Here is a 21,290-nt window from a genome sequence, read left to right as displayed (position 1 = left end):
TTTGGAAGTATGAGCTGGCAGAATAAAATGTATTTCTCCATAAATTGGTTGGAAAAAAGATTTTGATTTAACCTTAGAATTGATTGATCATAGATCCATATTGAAGGGTTAAAACACAGCTTTCCTTTACATGATTAGAATTGAAGGAAATTTATGATTATTATGATTTGATATTTGTATTTCAGTGCGGTGTTCCAGCGGCTAGTAAATGTTTTAGTAGAGCTTAGTCCAGATGAACGCAAATCCTTCCTGCAGTTTACAACAGGATGTTCCTCCTTGCCACCAGGGGGCCTTTCGAATCTTCATCCACGTCTAACAGTAGTGAGGAAAGTTGACGGGGATGACAAGAGTTTCCCGTCAGTGAACACATGCGTACATTATCTCAAACTGCCAGAATATTCATCAGAAGAAATTCTTCGAGAAAGATTACTAGCAGCAACTAAGGAAAAGGGTTTCCATTTGAATTGATGTAGAAGAGTTGGATAAACATAAGTTTACATCTTGTGTCTTTCTGAGGTAGAACGAAATTACCATAAATAAAAATTTTGGAAACTGAAGAAAAAGTTGGACAGAATTAGTTTATGTAAAGGAAAGTGCTCGTTACATTAAAATGTGATTTTGATCAGTCAGCCTTGTGGTACTGAGAATTATTTTGATATAAATACTGTAGTATTTGTTTTGTGTTATGAACTAGGCTCCATATATAAGTGGAAATATGCCAGATGTTTGCTAACCTGAAATATTTCATGTGCAATATATAGTATTCTAGGTATTTGATCACATTAGTGTTTTTTAAAAGTATTTAAATTTTTTGATAGCTAAAAACTCATTTTCATGCATGTTTTTCACTTTATAAAAGAAATCACATGATATTTAATATGCACATATCAGCTGAGACAAACTTACATTGTCATGAATATTATTTACAAATAAAATAACATCGATTGTAATTAAATTCCAAACATTTGAGGAAAAAAGTAATCTTTTATCACTTGGTAATTTGATTATTGTAGCTTGGTTACATGGAAGAAAATTAAAAAAAAATAGTTTGAACTAGTTGTATAACTAACTTGTGTCATACTATTATACTAGCAGTTGGCTTGCCCGTTTTGTTTTTGTAATCCAATCGCATCATTCATTTTTTACAGACTATAAGTTGTCGTATTCACCATTACACTTTTTTTTCTTAATTCTTTTATATGATATGCTGAAGTACACTTTTTGCAGCTTTTTATTCCGTCATTATCCTCAGTACAGTTTAATTTCACTTTACGACACCAGTTTCTTATATTGTTGTTATTTGTACAAGCAGTATATTGAAGTTCATCTAAAACGGTTCTGAACCACAGACAAGATCACAATCAGAAACACTGTATACTACTGATATATAAGGTCAGTCACATGTTTCTAATTGTTAAAAAAGGTGACCTGTATTAAGCAGTTCTATAGATGCTAAATGCATTTTGCTGAAATCTTGTTGTGATTTACAAGCTTTATATGGTGTAGTTTGGTGTTTAACAGTACTTAAATCAGGATCAAATTGATCCCATTGTTTAATATAGGTGTAGATGGTTGTTTTGACTTTATCCAGGTTTTCTGTGGATATTTGTGGTACCTCAGTTCTCTTGTGTATATTTTGTAAAAGTTTGTACAAGTATGTAGTCTACTTTGAGAATTATGTATACACTGAACTCGACACACACTTTTCCATGCACTTGTGTTTTCAGTACTTTAAGAAATTACATTTCAAGGGCTAAACAGAAAACTTACTGAATATAAAGACGTTATGACAGTTTTCAGTCAGACTTTTGTTGTTTGTTGTTTTTTTTTTTTATGAAAAAAGTTGCATATCAGCAGCCAGTAGTTGAATTGTTAAGTGAACATAAAGCCATCTTAATATGTGATATTTCTTTTTGTGCTGATGGAACTTTGAATTTGCAATTACTGGGAAAAAAATAATAAATCTTTGAATATATGAAGATTAGGAGGGAGTTGTAGGTTAGTTCACTAGTTGCTGTACCTTTAGTGCAGTTTATGGACTTGGATAATACAGCGTTTTAGAAGTTTTGAGGTATTGAAAACAGAAGTGCTTAGTGAATAAATGAGAAATATGTTGTATATATATCAAAAATATTTCATGCTTGTGCTTTCACATGTGATAATTGATAAAACAATTCAACTGAATTTTGTTGGTTATATATTTTTCCAGCAAAGATATAGCACCCAACTGTATGCATGTTTTTACAACTTCCAGTGCAGGGGCACAAGGCCATTACGTTTATTGACGATCGCAGGACAGTCTTCCACTGGTGATCAAAGGACATGCTCCCATTCATTATAATAGGATAGGTTCCTATTTATGATAGAAAGATGGTTCCCATTAACAATTGCAGGACAGGCCCCGATTATCATAGGACAGGCAGGATTCCATTGATGATCACGGACAGGCTCCCATTTATTGTTCTAGGGCAGGCACCGATTAATGATCACATGACCATAGATTGGGCTGCAGTGTGTTTTAACTGAATATTTCAGTTTATGCATGGGGAATGTCTTTGGCATCAAAAGTTGCTTATACATTGTATATGGTGCAGTAACTTTTAACACAATACATTTTAACTGGCCAAAAACTTATACAACAAGAGGACCATGATGGTCCTGAATCGCTCACCTATCTCCACATGACCCAGTGTTCAAATGAGTATGACATCGTTATTTCTATTATTTGACATAGTGACCTAGTTTTTGAGCACATGTGACCTAGATATCATCAAGATAAAAAATTCTGACCAATTTTCATGAAGATCCATTGAAAAATATGGCCTCTAGAGAGGTCACAAGGTTTTCCTATTATCTGACCTAATGACCTAGTTTTTGAAGGCACGTGACCCACTTTTAAACTTGACCTAGATATCATCAAGGTGAACATTCTCACCAATTTTCATGAAGATCTCGTGAAAAATATGGCCTCTAGAGAGGTCACAAGGTTTTTCTATTTTTCGACCTACTGACCTAGTTTTTGACCGCACATGACCCAGTTACGAACCTGACCTAGATATCATCATAGCTGAACATTCTCACCAATTTTCATGAAGATCCATTGAGAAATATGGCCTCTAGAGAGGTCACAAGGTTTTTTTCATTTTTAGACCTAACTGACCTAGTTTTTGACCCCACGTGACCAGTTTCGAATCTGACTTAGATATCATCAAGATGAACATTCTGACCAATATTCATGAAGATCTCATGAAAAATATGGCTCTAGAGAGGTCACAAGGTTTTTCTATTTTTAGATCTACTGACCTAGTTTTTAACCCCACGTGACCCAGTTTCGAACTTGACCTAGATATCTTCAAGGTAAACATTCTGACCAATTTTCATGAAGATCCATTGAAAAATATCGCCTCTAGAGAGGTCACAAGGTTTTTCTATTTTTAGACCTACTGACCTAGTTTTTGACCGCACATGACCCAGTTTCGAACTTGACCTAGATATCATCAAGGTGAACATCTGACCAATTTTCATGAAGATCCATTGAAAAATATGGCCTCTAGAGAGGTCACAAGGTTTTTCTATTTTTAGATCTACTGACCTAGTTTTTGCCCCCACATGACCCAGTTTCGAACTTGACCTAGATATCAACAAGGTGAACATTCTGACCAATATTCATGAAGATCTCATGAAAAATATGGCCTCTAGAGAGGTCACAAGGTTTTTCTATTTTTAGATCTACTGACCTAGTTTTTAACCCCACGTGACCCAGTTTCGAACCTGACCTAGATATCATCAAGATGAACATTCTGACCAATTTTCATGAAGATCCATTGAAAAATATCGCCTCTAGAGAGGTCACAAGGTTTTTCTATTTTTAGACCTAATGACCTAGTTTTTGACCCTACGTGACCCAGTTTCAAACTTGACCTAGATATCATCAAGATAAACATTCTGACCAATATTCATGAAGATCTCATGAAAAATATGGCCTCTAGAGAGGTCACAAGGTTTTCCTATTTTTAGACCTACTGACCTAGTTTTTGACCGCACATGACCCAGTTTCGAACTTGACCTAGATATCATCAAGGTGAACATTCTGACCAATTTTCATGAAGATCCATTGAGAAATATGGCACTAGAGAGGTCACAAGGTTTTTCTATTTTTAGATCTACTGACCTAGTTTTGACCGCACATGACCCAGTTTCGAACTTGACCTAGATATCATCAGGTGAACATTCTGACCCAATATTCATGAAGATCTCATGAAAAATATGGCCTCTAGAGAGGTCACAAGGTTTTCTATTTTTAGATCTACGACCTAGTTTTTAACCCCACGTGACCCAGTTTCGAACTTGACCTAGATATCATCAAGATGAACATTCTGACCAATTTTCATGAAGATGCATTGAGAAATATGGCCTCTAGAGAGGTCACAAGGTTTTTCTATTTTTAGACCTAATGACCTAGTTTTTGACCCTATGTGACCCAGTTTCGAACTTGACCTAGATATCATCAAGATAAACATTCTGACCAATATTCATGAAGATCTCATGAAAAATATGGCCTCTAGAGACGTCACAAGGTTTTTCTATTTTTAGACCTACTGACCTAGTTTTTGACCCCACGTGACCCAGTTTCGAACTTGACCTAGATATCATCAAGGTGAACATTCTGACCAATATTCATGAAGATCTTATGAAATATATGGCCTCTAGAGAGGTCACAAGGTTTTTCTATTTTTAGACCTACTGACCTAGTTTTTGAAGGCACGTGACCCAGTTTCGAACTTGACCTAGATATCATCAAGATGTACATTCTGACCAATTTTCATAAAGATCCCATGAAAAATGTGACCTCTAGAGTGGTCACAAGCAAAAGTTTACGGACGGACGACGGACACCGCGCGATCACAAAAGCTCACCTTGTCACTTTGTGACAGGTGAGCTAAAAATTGATGAGGGCAGACAAACTAGCCTATCATTCTTTTGGTTTGGAAACTATTGATGCCCAAAGGGACTAGTATTATACCCCCACCAAACTAGGGGGCTATACAAGAACAGGAATCTGAACCTTGTCCTATCCCTGTTCCATCCTATCTAATGAACCAGTACATATAATAATATAATATTTTTGTAGGATCATCAGACAGGTCCACATACAAGGTACTCTGACAAATTATCTGCTCTTTTCACTTGGAAATTTCCAAAATTTGACATTTTTTTCAATATCTCTGAAACGTATTCATGCATTTGATTGAAATTTCACACAAACATTTGAGATCGTAATGCAAGTTTATATTCCCTTTTTATGCCTTTTATATCTATTGATGCGGGAGGCATATAGTGATTGTCCTGTCCGTTGGTTCGTGCGTCCGTACGGGGTTAATCAAATGGGACCGTTTCGTCTAGCATCAATACCCCCTACAAGAATGACTTGATACTAATGCAGATGTAACCTGTGACCATTCCTCATCTTCAGACATCACCTGACCTCAGTTTGACCTTGACCTCATTTTGGACTTAGGTTGCTTTATATGGGCCATCTCTTGGTTAACCGAATTGGACCGTTTCGTCTATCATCAATACCGCTTACAAGAAAGAATTGATACTAATACAGATGTAACCTGTGACCATTCCTCATCTTCAAACATCACCTGACCTCAGTTTGACCTTGACCTTGTTTTGGACTTTGGTTGCTTTATATCGACAAGGATGCCACCGGGGGCATCAAGCGTTTATTGAACACGGCTCCTTGTTTGACTGAAAATGTAACAAATAATGAGGTTTTCTTTGAACATCTGTGAAACGAAGTATTGCATTGGGACATGAAAACAAGCTGAATAGATTATTAGTCAAGTGCACATATCAGGTCCCATAACTTTGACTTTTGACAGAAGTATTTCCATTTTTCACTTTGAAAAATTAACATTTAATATTTCTAACACCTATCTTTGCATGAAGTTATCTGCCATTTTGCACTGCTTTTCAATGACGTTACGGCAATAAACTGAAAAGCACAATGAACTGTTACACTTTCTTGTATAGATATAGCATTACTTCCAACACAAACATAAAGGGTGCAATGAATAGTTGTAAAATTTGTTTACTAGTATAACATTTTCTTACAAGGGTTTTTAAGTTTGTGTATAAATCACATTTAGTGATAGCTCGTTTTCATCATAGTTGCAGGTGTTCGCACAATTTTTATGGGTATGGGAAGCCTGTCAATGACCAGCTGTATTAAAGTTTCACACTTTCAAACATCTCTTACTTTGCTATGGGAGGGGGCCTCTGTGGCAGGATGGTTAAAGTTGTTGACTTTAATCATTTTTCCCTCACTGATGTGGATTCAAAACCTAGCTTGTGGGGTGCAGAACTCTTCTGGTGAGAAAGCCATGAAGTTGGCTTACGGAATTTCAATGGTTTTTACCCAGGCACTGACCCATCATGAAAAAATGCCCAGAGGCACTGGGGTCTTCCTCAAAGATTAATAGCTGGAAAAGTCCTCATATGACCTTAATTGCGTTGGTGCGACTATATATCCCTAAAACAACAAAAATTTTGCCACCGTGGAATAAATTGTTGAACAGCCAGATTGAGAATATGAAATGTATGGAATGCCGATGGTTCATGATGCAGCAATTACAATGTTGAATTGTCTTGTCTAAACCATAAATACTGATAATCATATACAGCTTTGGCTTTAAGGACTGCAATTTTACAGAAATGACCAGTAAAAATGTTCTTTAAAATGTACACGATTTGTAATTTTGCAGCAAGCTTCTGGCAACCCTTTCCCCCAGTCAGCAGGAAGGTGTCATGACATGGAATTCTTTATTTTAACCAAGGGATCAAGTGCTTCTTCAAGCCTTTGCACAAAATTGGTTGTATTTCTGTCAGTCTTAAATTCCACAGAAGTCTCTTCCAAGTTAAGGGATTGAAAATACAAATCGTGAAATTCACTTGTGAAGCACTGGTTCAAAGTCATAATTGTACATTTATGGCCATGTTTGGTCATTTACTGATAGTAGATATTTTAACATAAAACTTGAAACAAATGTATATACTGAAGTCATTTATTCAGAACGAAGTACATGTATAACAATGCAGTATATGTATAAAATAAGGAAAATCAAATTGCAACAAATCATCCTACATTGTAAGAACTATTCATATGGCAAGTTTAGTAATAGTAAAGTCAATGAAAAAAAGAGATAAAATCAAATATTAGAACGTAGAAGGGTGCATAATTATTCATGCAGTTACTTGCTTTACTATGCATTTCAGTACATTAAATCACCAGGGACAAGCAAAATGTTATACAAGGTCCAAAGTAATCCAAATACCAACATATTCTTTACATGAAACTTTTCTCTGAAGTCTATTTTACTTTATGCATGTTTGTTTCTTTTCATTTTATCTAAATTTCAGGTAAAATACTACATGGAAATATGTTCTTTTCCTGTCCCTTTACCATATATTGCTATTCATAAAAACAGACGCACATTTCAGACAGGTACAAATGACCAAATCTATTTGAAATGCATTCAGTATCCTATAAAGAGAGTATTCAATGTGCCAACAAATATCAGTCTTGTTCCAAGACCAGAACAATTTTCTTTGTTAATGTATGTAAAATACAGGCAGTGCTATATTATTAGTAGTAATATACTGCACTATATGTTAAATGCCATTTAATCATATTACAATAAAGAGAAACTTGGGTATACATGAATGTTAGCAACTAAATGAAATGCCCAGTAAATGAACAAGTTGAAATATAGTTACAGATTTTACCTTTAAACTAGAATTGTGTCCTTAGAACATGGATGCCCCCACATACTGTGTCATCCTCTATATAGCAAAAACTATCAAAGGGCCATAACTGCAGTAAAAATATTCACAGAAGTTAGACACACAAGATTTTGGGATGTATGAACGGACAGACGATTCCAGTAACTCAGCCTATTCTTCAAAGTCAAGCTAAAAACTGAAAAATGTTCAATAAAAACATATTTATAAACACATATAATGTTTAATAACTAGAGACTTCTTTTGATGATTGTCACCCCTTTTCCAATCCAAATATTGTTATGTGGACAAAATTAAGTATTAAGTACTTAAAATTTCAATAGCCGGTAACTTAAAAATTATCCACTAAACTTGGTACTTTGATACTTAGGGCCTCTGCAGCCAAGTAGTTAAGACGATCAACTTCGTAATCGCTTAACAAGTGTTTGAAACCATATGTGCAGAATTCTTTCATGTGAGGAAGTCATCCAGTTAGCTTACCGAAGGTTGTGTAGTTCTACCCAAATGCCCCCACTCCCATCCCTGAAATAATGCCTACAGGAGCACCTACACCAGTGAAGATGGACAATTGCCATATGTATGACATGACCTTAGACAATGTCAATACCAAACAATCTGGCTTTTATATTTTCTGGTCCTTCGGGATCATTGATTTCAACGCATTTAGATTTGAAGATTGAATACTGCTTAAGGAGGTAGGTTACCTTCATATTTGTATGTGCGCATGTCCAACCGGAAGCTAACGTGACGATTTACGACGACGTTTACGACAAACTAAATGCGTTTGTATATTCATTCTTCTGAAAACAAATCATGAACTTGTCTTCGATATGATGCTTTATGGTTTAATAATGCAGAAATAATGAATAAATTGCCGCAGAAACGCTTCAAAACAATGTTGCCTTAAAATGACGTCATTGACGTCATGACGTTACATGTCAGTTACTGCGCAAAATTAATAGCTTTTATCTTGAAAGTACGTAATTCTGTACATTTTCCTTATTTTAACTATTTTCAAATAACCATTATTTGCTGAAATATTTTTTATGAGTCTTTTTCTCTGAATAATAAGCAATATTTTGCCTTTTTTATGTAGTTATACTGAAATGTTATGAAGAATGTAAGAAAATGGATGATGGCAACCAATGTTATTTGGAATATAGTTGGGTGAAAGGTTACTTGTTACGGCCATTTTCAAATAAAAAGTCTAGCAGTTTGATTTGTAATACCTATTTTTCAGGTACCATTGATAATTTGTTACTTATATGATTTTTCCATGAAAAATGGCAGACGATGGGTACTGCTGTACATATTCTGAGCTGTGAAATTGTTTGAATAAATGCAAATAACACGAAAATGTAACCTACGTTAGAAATAATATGTCTTAAAGCTACATCAATTAGAAAGATAATCTTATTCAATTTTTTTTTAAAAGAAATTACGACAAACAGCAAGATATAAGCTATTTTAAACATCTCTGTTGCCATGGTTACTTTAAAATTTAAGAAAAATAGGGTACCGTGTAAAGTGCTTGGCAATTTGCTAATAATATTACCCAAATATTTCATGTTGGTCATTGACAGAATGGCACTGAAGCCGTCGAAAACCCCTATTTTTATACATAGTTGTTTAAAAATGAGAGAAAATGCGTTACCATGGAAACACGAGCCCTGTGACATATACATTTTAAGCTTATATTAGAAAGATAACGTGCATACTAGTAAAATTATCAATTATGCAGACTTCTACGGATATCAATGAAACTAAAATACACTGAAAAGTGTTAAATATCCGTATTTTCCTTCTTCTTTCAATATGAAATACCTTTGAAGGGTCATGTTCTTCAAACCTGGATAAAAATTGAACTTGAAGGGACAGAGACAAACGAAATTGAGATTGTAGCAGTTAACACTTCATATTACACGAAATACAAAAACATGTTGCGGTTCAACTAATTTGAATTTACCCTTGTAACAAGGTAATCTACCTCCTAAAGCTGGTGCTAGGGGGCGTGGGCAGTATTGCATTTTCCATTACTGCTCATGAACAGACTCAATCAAACCGAGTCTGCAATTTTCACTGTTTGCCTTATTCTCTGTGCTTCCGTGGGATCTAATTTCCAGATCTTTTTTTCAAAATAATTTACTTGCATCAATATATACAATACGTCTGACAGCTTGGTGTAAAAACTCTGCTTATGTCACAGTTTTTACTCCAAAGTGACGCAAGACAACATGAAATATACACAAAACAACAAGAAGTACTGATGTAAATACAGTTATAAGAGGCCGGAATGTACACAGGAAATATCACATTTAGTATGGACTTAAATAATACAAATATGACAACAAACTGAAGTGTTTTGATCAGAATGTGTTACCTACCTACTAGTTTGTACAGGAAGATTAGAATAGTATCCAACCATCAATACTCGAGACATTCATTTATATACATGGGCAGGTAACACCTTTCAAAGTGGAAAACACAATTAAGCACCTCACAATTTCAAGTTAAAACCTCAAACAAGAAGGTCAATCATGACCCTGGATTGCTCACCTGAGTAATATTGCTTACATGTAACCAATAACAAGAAAATAAGATATATGCATTTTGTGTGTTGTTCAGAAATTTCCATTCTATAAAAAGCTGTTGTCTGTGAATATGGAGATCACCAAAATAGTATTTTAATTCTGGAACCCATGGTAAAATATGGCTGGTTCAAGAAAGGAACCGAGATCTGGTGATACAAGTTTTGTGCAAGTTTGGTTAAAATTAAATCACAAATGAAACCACAATCATGCAGACAAGACCAAAATAGCCAATTTTTGCCCTTTTTGGGGCGGTAACTCTAGAACCCATGGCTGTATATGGCGTGTTCAAGAAAGCAAGTAAGATCTCATGGTGATACAAGTTGTGTGCAAGTTTCGTTAAAATCCAATCATAAATGCTATTGTGCAGACAAGACTGTAATAGCCAATTTCTGGCCTTTTAGTGGCCGTAAGTCAAGAAACCATAAAGGAATATGGCTGGTTCAAAAAAGAAACTAATATAACATCTTATGGTGACACAAGTTGTGTGCAAATTTGGTTAAAATCAAATCATAAAATGAAACCACTATCGTGCAGACAAGAAATTGTTGACAGACATCAAGTAGTCACAAAAGCTTACCTTGAGGCTTTGGCTCAGGTGAGCTAAATACAGTACAAATTAGGAAAAAAAACTTTACAGACTAACATATAAGATATCATCTACAAATCATCTACAAATGACTACAGGGATACATTACACAGCTGTTAAACAATCTAATGCTGGATTTCATAATTTGATTGTACATAATATACATCTAAAAGTTACATAAACAACTACCTTGAAATCGCTCTTAACCTTTAGCCTGCCAGCGGCAGCCTTTGCGACCAGTGCAGACCAATATCAGCCTGCACATCTGTGCAGGCTGATCATGGTCTGCATAGTTCGCTATTCAGTCAGTGAATTTTCAGTGAACACCCCTTCGCATAATAAATGGTATTGCCCAAATCGAATGATTGGCTAGTCCATTTTAAATATTTAGCAGACTAAGGTTTAAGGTAGTTCTGCACATTTGATAAACTGTAAGTGATGGTGCATTTATCAGGAAAATGTAGAGTAAAGCCTGGCTTCGGCGTACAGAAATGAAAATCAACCTGTGAGTAAATTTACTAAAATGGCACTGATACTATCTTTCTAAAGTTAAAACATGATACTAAAACATCTGACACATTAAATAATTCAAAATTATGTCTTAAAATTAGCGTGAAATGTGTGCTTTACTTAACACTCAATATAGCTCAAAATTAAGCTCAAGGACCTAAACATCTTATTTCACCACATTAAAGGCCATATGTTTATTTTCAACTGTGAGAAGTTTCATTAAACTCTACATTGTAGAAAAGTTTCAATTCGCGAAAATGTTATGGAAGTTTTGATTTCCTGTAGACTCCCATTATGAAAAAATTGTGTGAGGTCCAAATTTTTCAAATCAGTCTAGCAAACAAGAGGACCATGATGGTCCTGAATTGCTCACCTGTCCCCACATGACCCAATTTTGAACTGAGTATGACGTTGTTTTTTCTATTATTTGACATAGTGTCCTAGTTTTTGAGTTCATGTGACCTTGCTTTGAACCTGAACTAGATATCATCAAGATAAAAATTCTGACCAATTTTCATGAAGATCCATTGAAAAATATGGCCTTAAGAGAGGTCACAAGGTTTTTAATTATTTAACCTACTGACCTAGTTATTGATGGCACGTGACCCAGTTTCAAATCTGACATAGATATCATCAAGGTGAACATTCTGACCAATTTTCATGAAGATCCATTCATAAGTATGGCCTCTAGAGAGGTCACAATGTTTTTCTATTTTTAGACCTACTGACCTAGTTTTTAATCGCAGTTGACCCAGTTTCAAACTTGACCTAGATATCATCAAGATGAACATTCAGACCAACTTTCATACAGATCCCATGAAAAATATGGCCTCTAGAGAGGTCATAAGGTTTTTTATTATTTGACCTACTGACCTAGTTATTGAAGGCACGTGACCCAGTTTCAAACTTGACCTAGATATCATCAAGGTGAACATTCTGACCAATTTTCATGAAGATCCATTCGAAAGTATGGCCTCTAGAGAGGTCACAAGATTTTTCTATTTTTAGACATACTGACCTAATTTTTGACCACGTTGACCCAGTTCAAACATGACCTAGATATCACCAAGATGAACATTCAGACCAACTTTCATACAGATCCCATGAAAAATACGGCCTCTAGAGAGGTCACAAGGTTTTTGTATTATTTGACCAACTGACCTAGTTATTGATGTTTCAAACTTGACCTAGATATCATTAAGATGAACATTTAGACCAATTTTCATGACGATCCATTCAAAAGTATGGCCTCTAGAGAGGTCACAAGGTTTTTCTATTTTTAGACATACTGACCTAGTTTTTGACTGCAGTTTGACCCAGTTTCGATTTTGACCTAGATATCATCAAGATAAACATTCAGACTAATTTTCATACAGATCCCATGAAAAATATGGCCTCTAGAGAGGTCACAAGGGTTTTTTATTATTTGACCTACTGACCTAGTTTTTGATGGACCCACTTTTGAACTTGACCTAGATATCATCAAGTTGAACATTCTGACCAATTTTCATGAAGATCTTATTAAATATATGGCCTCTAGAGAGGTCACAAGGTTTTTCTATTTTTAGACCTACTGACCTAGTTTTTGAAGGCACGTGACCCAGTTTCGAACTTGACCTACATATCATCAAGATGAAAATTCTGACCAACTTTCATAAAGATCCCACAAAAAACGTGACCTCTAGAGTGGTCACAAGCAAAAGTTTACGGACGCACGGACGACGGACGCCGCACGATCACAAAAGCTCACCTTGTCACTTTGTGACAGGTGAGCTAATAAAAAAGTTTGCCTGCTGTCGTTACCAATAGCACTAGAGAGGATTTAGTGTTCAATGCGCATTAAATATAGATATTTATAATCAAGGCAGTTAACCTCGAGTAAAGCGTTACAAATGCTTTAGATTTTCATCATAAAAAGTAGTAAAAACAACTAATTCTCATTAGTTTCTGTAACATATAGTCTGTCAGTAAATAAGTTTCAAAGCATTCTTTAGAAATATAGAATTAATTTCCAGATATCTAAAACAAAATAAAAAAATTTTGTTGAACGATCTGGAGGCCAGTGCCTTAAACTCAAGCTACTTCATATTGCAACGGGCAGAACTTTAAACATACCTAAGGAAGCTTTATGCAATATTGCTACCATTTAAACTAAGTAAAATGATGACAAGTTGTTACATAGGTATGGCAATGAATGACTGAAACCAGTCTACCCAACTCTTTAAGCTTACCCATCTCTGGTTTGCTTAACACACATTGCAATCCAGCACCATAAAAACAAGAGACAAATTGCAGATAATGAAATAGAAGTCCTAATGAAATAGGTAAAGTTAAGTCTAATTGCTGTAAAATGGGTTACTGCTACTTAGAAAACAGGCTATGAAAATTTATCTAGTTTAGAAAAAGTTGTTTTTTACAGGCATATATTCCTGAGATTTTTTTGGTGACATTTCTGCATTAACACATACAAATTAGTTATCATTTTATTATAGGCTCATTTTATATAGCAGGAATACCTACATTAACCATCAAAAAACCTTACAATTTTTGTCTGACTGTACTTGATACAAATACACGGTAACACTTTTCAAAACTAAGCCCTTAGAACATTTTAATATTCCTGAATATAAAACCAGCAATTTTATCATGCTGAGGAGTTTTTCAGAACTTTTTGCTTTATGGAAAAAAGAGATACTGTGAAATCATTTTTATTCGCATAGGACGAATTTTCGCGTATTTCGCGTTAGGACCGATGCGCGAATTTAAAACCGCGCTTTTATAATTTTTTTATTATATTTTTCATTGCTAAAGTTGAAAATGCGAGAATTTAAGCCCGCGCGAAACAGTCCTTTTTCACTTTTGCGCGAAATTTCATGCCAGCTAATTTAAATGATTTCACAGTAATCAAATTGACAATAACTATAAAAATATGCTGGAAAAATTCATGCTATATTTTTTCCAGGTCATCCTCTTTTCACAGTCCTTAGCTTTAAAACATAAAAACATAACAACATTAAATCAAGAGCACTTGTAACCATTTATGACACACACTTTTATCAGCACAAAAAAAGTCATGCACATAAAAACATACACATGTACTGAAAGAAATTCTGTTGTTAACCAGTAAGGAGAGACACAAATTTCCTTCTAATCATTTGAAAGGGTTTACACTATAATACATAAACTACACTGAATAAATAACAAGAGATTACAGAGTGATCTAGGTGCCCACTATTGAGCCATTTTTTAATGTTCCAAATTTCAAGACTAGCTCAAGGTCAAAATCAAGGTCAAATTTCATTTTGGTACACAACACTGGTCCATGCATGTGGTCCAAGTTTGAAAGCTGTAGCTTGAGAAATGTGAAAGTAGGTCACTAGATCAATTTCATGGTCAAAGTTCATTCTGGTACACAAAACTATGCATGTGCTTCAACTTTGAAGGCTGTAGCTTGAGAAATATGAAAGTAGGTACTAGGTAAAAATCAATGTCAAATTTCAATTCAGAACACAAAACTATGCATGTGGTCCAAATTTGAAGCCTGTAGCTTCAGAAATGTGAAAGTAGGTCACTAGGTCAATCTCAAGGTCAAAGTTCATTTCAGTACACAAAACTATGCCTGTGGTCCAAATATGATGGCTGTAGCTTGAGAAATGTGAAAGTAAGTCACTGATTAAAATTTCATTTTGGAACACAACACTGTGCATGTGGTCCAAATTTGAAACCTGTACCTTCAAAAATGTGAAAGAAGGTCACTAGGTCAATGTCAAAGTTTGTTTCGGTACACAAACCTATGCATGTGGTCCAAATTTGAAGACTGTAGCTACAGGAATGTGAAAGTAGGTCACTAGGTCAAGATCAAGGTCAACTCATGTCAAAGTTCATCTTGCCACTCAAAACTATGCATGTGGTCCAAATTTGAATGTTGTAGGTTATGGACAAGAAGATTTCAGAAGTTTTTCCCTATAGAAGTCTATATGAACCATGTGACCCCCGGCTGGGGCCATATTTGACCCTAGGGGGATAATCTGAACAAACTTGGTAGAGAACCACTAGATGATGCTACATATCAAATATCAAAGCCCTAGGCTTTGTGGTTTGGACAAGAAGATTTTCAAAGTTTTTCCCTATATAAGTGTATGTAAATCATGTGACCCCCAGGGCGGGGCCATATTTGACCCTAGGGGAATAATTTGAACAATCTTAGTAGAGGACCACTAGATGATGTCACATACAAAATATCAAAGCCCTAGGCCCTGTAGTTTTGGACAAGAGGTTTTTCAAAGTTTTTTCCTATATAAGTCTATATAAACCATGTGACCCCCGGGGCGGGGCCATATTTGACCCCAGGAAATAATTTGAAGAATCTTGGTAGAGGACCACTAGATGAGGCTACACACCAAATATCAAAGCCCTAGGCCCTGTGGTTTTGGACAAGAAGATCAGAAACCATTTAACTGTTCCTGGCCAATGTGACCTTGACCTTTGACCTAATGTTTTTCCCTATATAAATCTATGTAAATTATAAAAATAAACAAAGGGCCATAACTCACTCAAACATTGTTGAACCAGTCTGATTTTCAGGGGGACACAACTAGGGTACCAATACATCATTTTGACAAAGTTTGGTCAAAATCCCCCCAGTAGTTTCTGAGGAGATGTGATAATGAGAAATTGTTAACAGACGGACGGAAGGATGACGGACCACGGATGCAGAGTGATTTGAATAGCCCACCATCTGATGATGGTGGGCTAAAAATGATCATTGAAAAAACAAAACTAACCAATATGCAATCCTCCCCTGGAATACAGGGTGTTTTGTCTCACCTTTAATCAACTAGAGGATGATGATGGCCCTACAATGCTCATCTGAGTTCCACATCTTGCCTGAACAATTTTAATAGCCATACTGAGAAAACTTACCCCTAACCCATGATGGCGATGTTTTTTGTTATTTTTTTAAATGAAACAAGCAAATTCAGTAAATTTATATCCCCTGTCAAGTAGGTCATTGTTTTGTGAGGGGACTAAATTTTGGAAGATATCTAATTTCCAGATAAGCACAAGTTGATCTGTATTACATAAAGATCCATCAATGGATTACTTTGTTACGTGTCTATTTTTGAATTCTTAAACATTCAAAGGGTAGTAACTGCAGTTTTATTTTAGAGATCCTGAAAAGAATGCATGCATCACTGCCCTATAGTGATCTATATTTGTACTAAGTTTCATGAAGATCCATCAATGGGTTACTTTATTTTGTGGGCATTTATGGATTTTAAAACAACTGAAGGGCAATAACTTTACAATTACTGAAGAATGTGCATGCACCATCACCCTATGATGATCTATATTTGTGATAAATTTCATGAGGATTGAACAATGGATTACTTTATCTAGGAATTTATGGATTGATAAACGAATGAAGGGCAATAACTCTGAAATAAAACAATAAATACAGGTATTCGAATGTACTGAATGAACAAATCTTAAATGAAAATATTTTTATGACTGTACTTGCAGTACAATTACAAGTGCATGTTATCATACATGAGATTGAATATCACCAGCATTATTGTGAATTTTCAAGTTAAAGAGAACCCATTTCTTTGACCGTTTTAAGGAAAACTGTACCTATAAACAGATGTCTATTACATACTATTGTTTTGGAATCTATTACAACAGAAACATCGAGTTATGACACAAAGCAATTATAAATAACAAAACAAGAGGACCATGATGGTCCTGAATCGCTCACCTCTTCCCACATGACCCAGTTTTGAGTATGACGTCGTTTTTTCTATTATTTGACATAGTGACCTAGTTTTTGAGCTCATGTGACCCAGTTTTGAAATTGACCTAGATATTATCAAGATAAAAATTCTGACCAATTTTCATGAAGATCCATTGAAAAATATGGTCTCTAGAGAGGTCACAAGGTTTTTCTATTATTTGACCTATTGACCTAGTTTTCGAAGGTACGTGACCCTGATTTGAACTTTACCTAGATATCATCAAGGTGAACATTCTCACTAATTTTCATGAAGATCTCATGAAAAATATGGCCTCTAGAGAGGTCACAAGGTTTTTCTATTTTTATACCTACTGGCCTAGTTTTTGACCGCAGGTGACCCAGTTTCGAAACTGACCTAGATATCATCAAGGTGAACATTCAGATCAATTTTCATGAAGATCCATAAAAAATATGGCCTCTAGAGAGGTCAAAAGATTTTAATAATTTTAGACCTACTGACCTAGTTTTTGACCGCAGTTGACCCAGTTTCAAACTTGACCTAGATATCATCAAGATGAATATTCAGACCATTTTTCATACAGATCTCATGAAAAGTATGGCCTCTAGAGAGGTCGCAAGGTTTTTTTTATTATTTGACCTACTGACCTAGTTTTTTAAGGCAAGTGGCCCAGTTTCAAATTTGACCTAGATATCATCAAGATGAACATTCTGACCAATTTTTATGGCGATCCATTCACAAGTATGGCCTCTAGAAAGGTCACAAGGTTTTTCTATTTTTAGACCTACTGACCTAGTTTTTGACCGCACATGACCCTATTTCGAACTTGATCTAGATATCATCAAGATGAACATTCAGACCAATTTTCATACAGATCCCATGAAAAATATGGCCTTTAGAGAGGTCACAAGGTTTTTCTATTACTTGACCTACTGACCTAGTTTTGAAGGCACATGACCCACTTTCGAATCTGACCTAGATATCATCAAGATGAACATTCAGACCAACTTTCATACAGATCCCGTGAAAAATATGGCCTCTAGCGAGGTCACAAGGTTTTTCTATTATTTGACCTACTGACCTAGTTTTTGATGGCACGTGACCCGCTTTCGAACTTGACCTAGATATCATCAAGGTGAACATTCTGATCAATTTTCATGAAGATCTCATGAAATATATGGCCTCTAGGGAGGTCACAAGGTTTTTCTATTTTTAGACCTACTGACCTAGTTTTTGACCGCACGTGACCCAGTTTCGAACTTGACTTAGACATCATCAAGATGAACATTCAGACCAACTTTCATACAGATCCCATGAAAAATACGGCCTTTAGAGAGGTCACAAGGTTTTTCTATTATTTGACCTACTGACCTAGTTTTAGACGGCACGTGACCCAGTTTCAAACTTGACCTAGATATCATCAAGATGAACATTCAGACCAATTTTCATGAAGATCTTTTGAAAAATATGGCCTCTAGAGAGGTCACAAGGTTTTTCTATTTTTAGGTCTACTTACCTAGTTTTTGAAGGCACGTGACCCAGTTTCCAACTTGACCTAGATATCATCAAGGTGAACATTCTGACCAATTTTCATGAAGATCTTGTGAAATATATGGCCTCTAGAGAGGTCACAAGGTTTTTCTATTTTTAGACCTACTGACCTAGTTTTTGATGGCACGTGACCCAGTTTCGAACTTGACCTAGATATCATCAAGATGAACATTCTGACCAATTTTCATGAAGATCTTGAGAAATATATGGCCTCTAGAGAGGTCACAAGGTTTTTCTATTTTTAGACCTACTGACCTAGTTTTTGAAGGCACGTGACCCAGTTTCGAACTTGACCTAGATATCATCAAGGTGAACATTCTGACCAATTTTCATGAAGATCTTTTGAAATATATGGCCTCTAGAGAGGTCACAAGGTTTTTCTATTTTTAGATCTACTGACCTAGTTTTTGATGGCACGTGACCCAGTTTCGAACTTGACCTTGATATCATCAAGATGAACATTCTGACCAAATTTCTTAAAGATCCCATGAAAAATGTGACCTCTAGAGTGGTCACAAGCAAAAGTTTACGGACGCACGCACGCACGGACTGACGGACGGACGACGGACACCGTGCGATCACAAAAGCTCACCTTGTCACTTTGTGACAGGTGAGCTAAAAAGTGAGACAGACTATACAATTCATTGTCAAAGACTAAACACTTTTTCTATTGCCAGTCATATCCTGTGTTATGTCTTCCATTTCAGGCATAGGCATAGACTTCCTCAGATATATAGGCTTTTTCTTTTTCGGAGATTTTGTGCTAGAGTCAGACATTTTACGCATTGTAACTGACATATCAACTGGCGGTGATTTTCCTTCAGGTATTTTTCCAACGGATCCATTTTGATGAATTTTATCACCATTATGAATGCTGTTTTCTGAAACTGTTTTACAATCAGGTACTACGTTAGGTAATGCTGCACCATCCATCATATCAAATAATGGTGTCTGACTGGTTGCACCAGGACTAACTGCTCCATTCTGGTCTCTGTCAGTCATAAAATTCTCATTATCAAATGCTAACTTTTCTGATAACCCACTAGCATTCATTTTATCAAACTCTCTTGGCGATTCAACTCTTGTTTCACTCGAGTTTCTACTTTTCTTCTTCATATACTGTGCATCATTTGTCATGCCAGGCTGTGGCAGTGACCCATAGTCAATGCCTTTAGAATTACTGTCACTGGCAAGGTGATTCGATGACGGATTCCAAGAATGGTTGTCCCGCGCTCTGTTGTCGAGATAATTTGTATTTTCGTATTTTTTCAAAGGTAGTGAGTTGATACTGAAACAAAACAAACAACTCTAATTAAGAAATTATACATAACTCTTTGTCAACATGCCCATAGGAATGTTTGCCTTTATTTTGCCTTAATGAATAAAAGTAAAGAAAATGAATTTGTATAGTATTACATTCATGATTGAATATACTTAACAATTTGTAACTGTTATATAAAATAAAACTCAAAACTATTGAAATTATAATCACTGATTTTAATCGAAAGTATAAATTTCAGCACCTTATAAAATGACAGCATTTTAAAATGTGAGAATATATGTTATAAAATGTATTTTCTACAAGGAAATAATAGCTCATACTATAGAGATATAACACACATTTTGTGCATTAATTTCTTCAGAAGGCCTTAGGTTTGTTGATAAAGGAGACCAAAGGTTAAGGTCACCAACGTATCCCAAGGGCTTCAGCAGACTTTCATACACAAAACAAACATGATTGTGTTGTCACTATTCTTGCATACAAAAATATGACACAAAGACTTTCTGTACTGTTTTCATAAGTGAGGACTTTATGATTCTGGTACAATTTGAAAATGGTCAACCATAACTGGGCGGACAAATCAACAACACCTATAAGCATGTATTCAAGGTTTTTACAGGATTATTTTTACTTCTCATTATTACATTTACCATATTTTTGTATATCACTAAAAAATTCGGTAAACAGGTTAACAATTTCAAGAATTAAAGTTTTACATTCGAGTTATTTTGAGTACGAACTGTTTTCAAGGCGATGACATGCTTTATCATTTACACAAATTCTGTGAGACATTTAAACTAAAAACATACCAAATGATACTTCACAAAATAGCTGATCATGATTCCTAAAGTAAATAATTGCATAAAGTACATGCAATTCAATACATTCACGATTATTAAAACACTTTTTCCTAATCCCCAATTCGAAAGAAAGTGAACATCCACATAAGAATAAATTAATATTGTGCTCTGACAGAGCATTTCAAAAGTAGAAACCATCATTCTTTTAAAACCACACAAACTGCCTTGTTAACACACAATTTTTCTGCCACTATTACATGCTGTATTCCATGTAAAGAGTATCTTTTTATGCAAAAATAACTGAAAAACTAAACCTAGCAAAGAGTGAAGCTGCAAAAACTAAAATTTCTGTCATCTACCAGGTATAAGTAAGCCACTACATAATAAAAGTCTCAAGATTTTACTGTACAT

General features: G+C 35.2%; 2 protein-coding genes across 20 annotated transcripts in view; one reads left to right on the top strand and one right to left on the bottom strand.

Moving 5' to 3' along the window:
- The window catches only part of LOC123545047 (E3 ubiquitin-protein ligase HECTD1-like), a 64,193-nt gene extending 62,009 nt beyond the window's left edge, over positions 1–2,184 (top strand). For both annotated transcript variants that reach the window (XM_053539044.1, XM_053539038.1), the window contains exon 43: positions 186–2,184. In XM_053539044.1, the coding sequence (XP_053395019.1) occupies positions 186–468 (283 nt within the window). In that variant the 3' untranslated portion in view covers positions 469–2,184. The remainder of the gene's footprint in view (positions 1–185) is intronic.
- LOC123545048 (uncharacterized) overlaps positions 1–21,290 on the bottom strand; it is a 550,315-nt gene that overhangs the window by 443,681 nt on the left and 85,344 nt on the right. For 17 of the 18 annotated variants that reach the window (XM_053539105.1, XM_053539148.1, XM_053539143.1 and 14 more), the window contains one exon: positions 7,057–20,085. In XM_053539105.1, the coding sequence (XP_053395080.1) occupies positions 19,452–20,085 (634 nt within the window). In that variant the 3' untranslated portion in view covers positions 7,057–19,451. Of the gene's footprint in view, positions 1–7,056; positions 20,086–21,290 lie in introns of those variants that run through there. The other variant, XR_008370329.1, reaches the window with a different exon arrangement.

Source organism: Mercenaria mercenaria, chromosome 1, assembly GCF_021730395.1.
Source record: "Mercenaria mercenaria strain notata chromosome 1, MADL_Memer_1, whole genome shotgun sequence".
Taxonomy (NCBI): Eukaryota; Metazoa; Mollusca; class Bivalvia; order Venerida; family Veneridae; genus Mercenaria; species Mercenaria mercenaria.
This window is presented reverse-complemented; position numbering and strand designations above follow the sequence as displayed.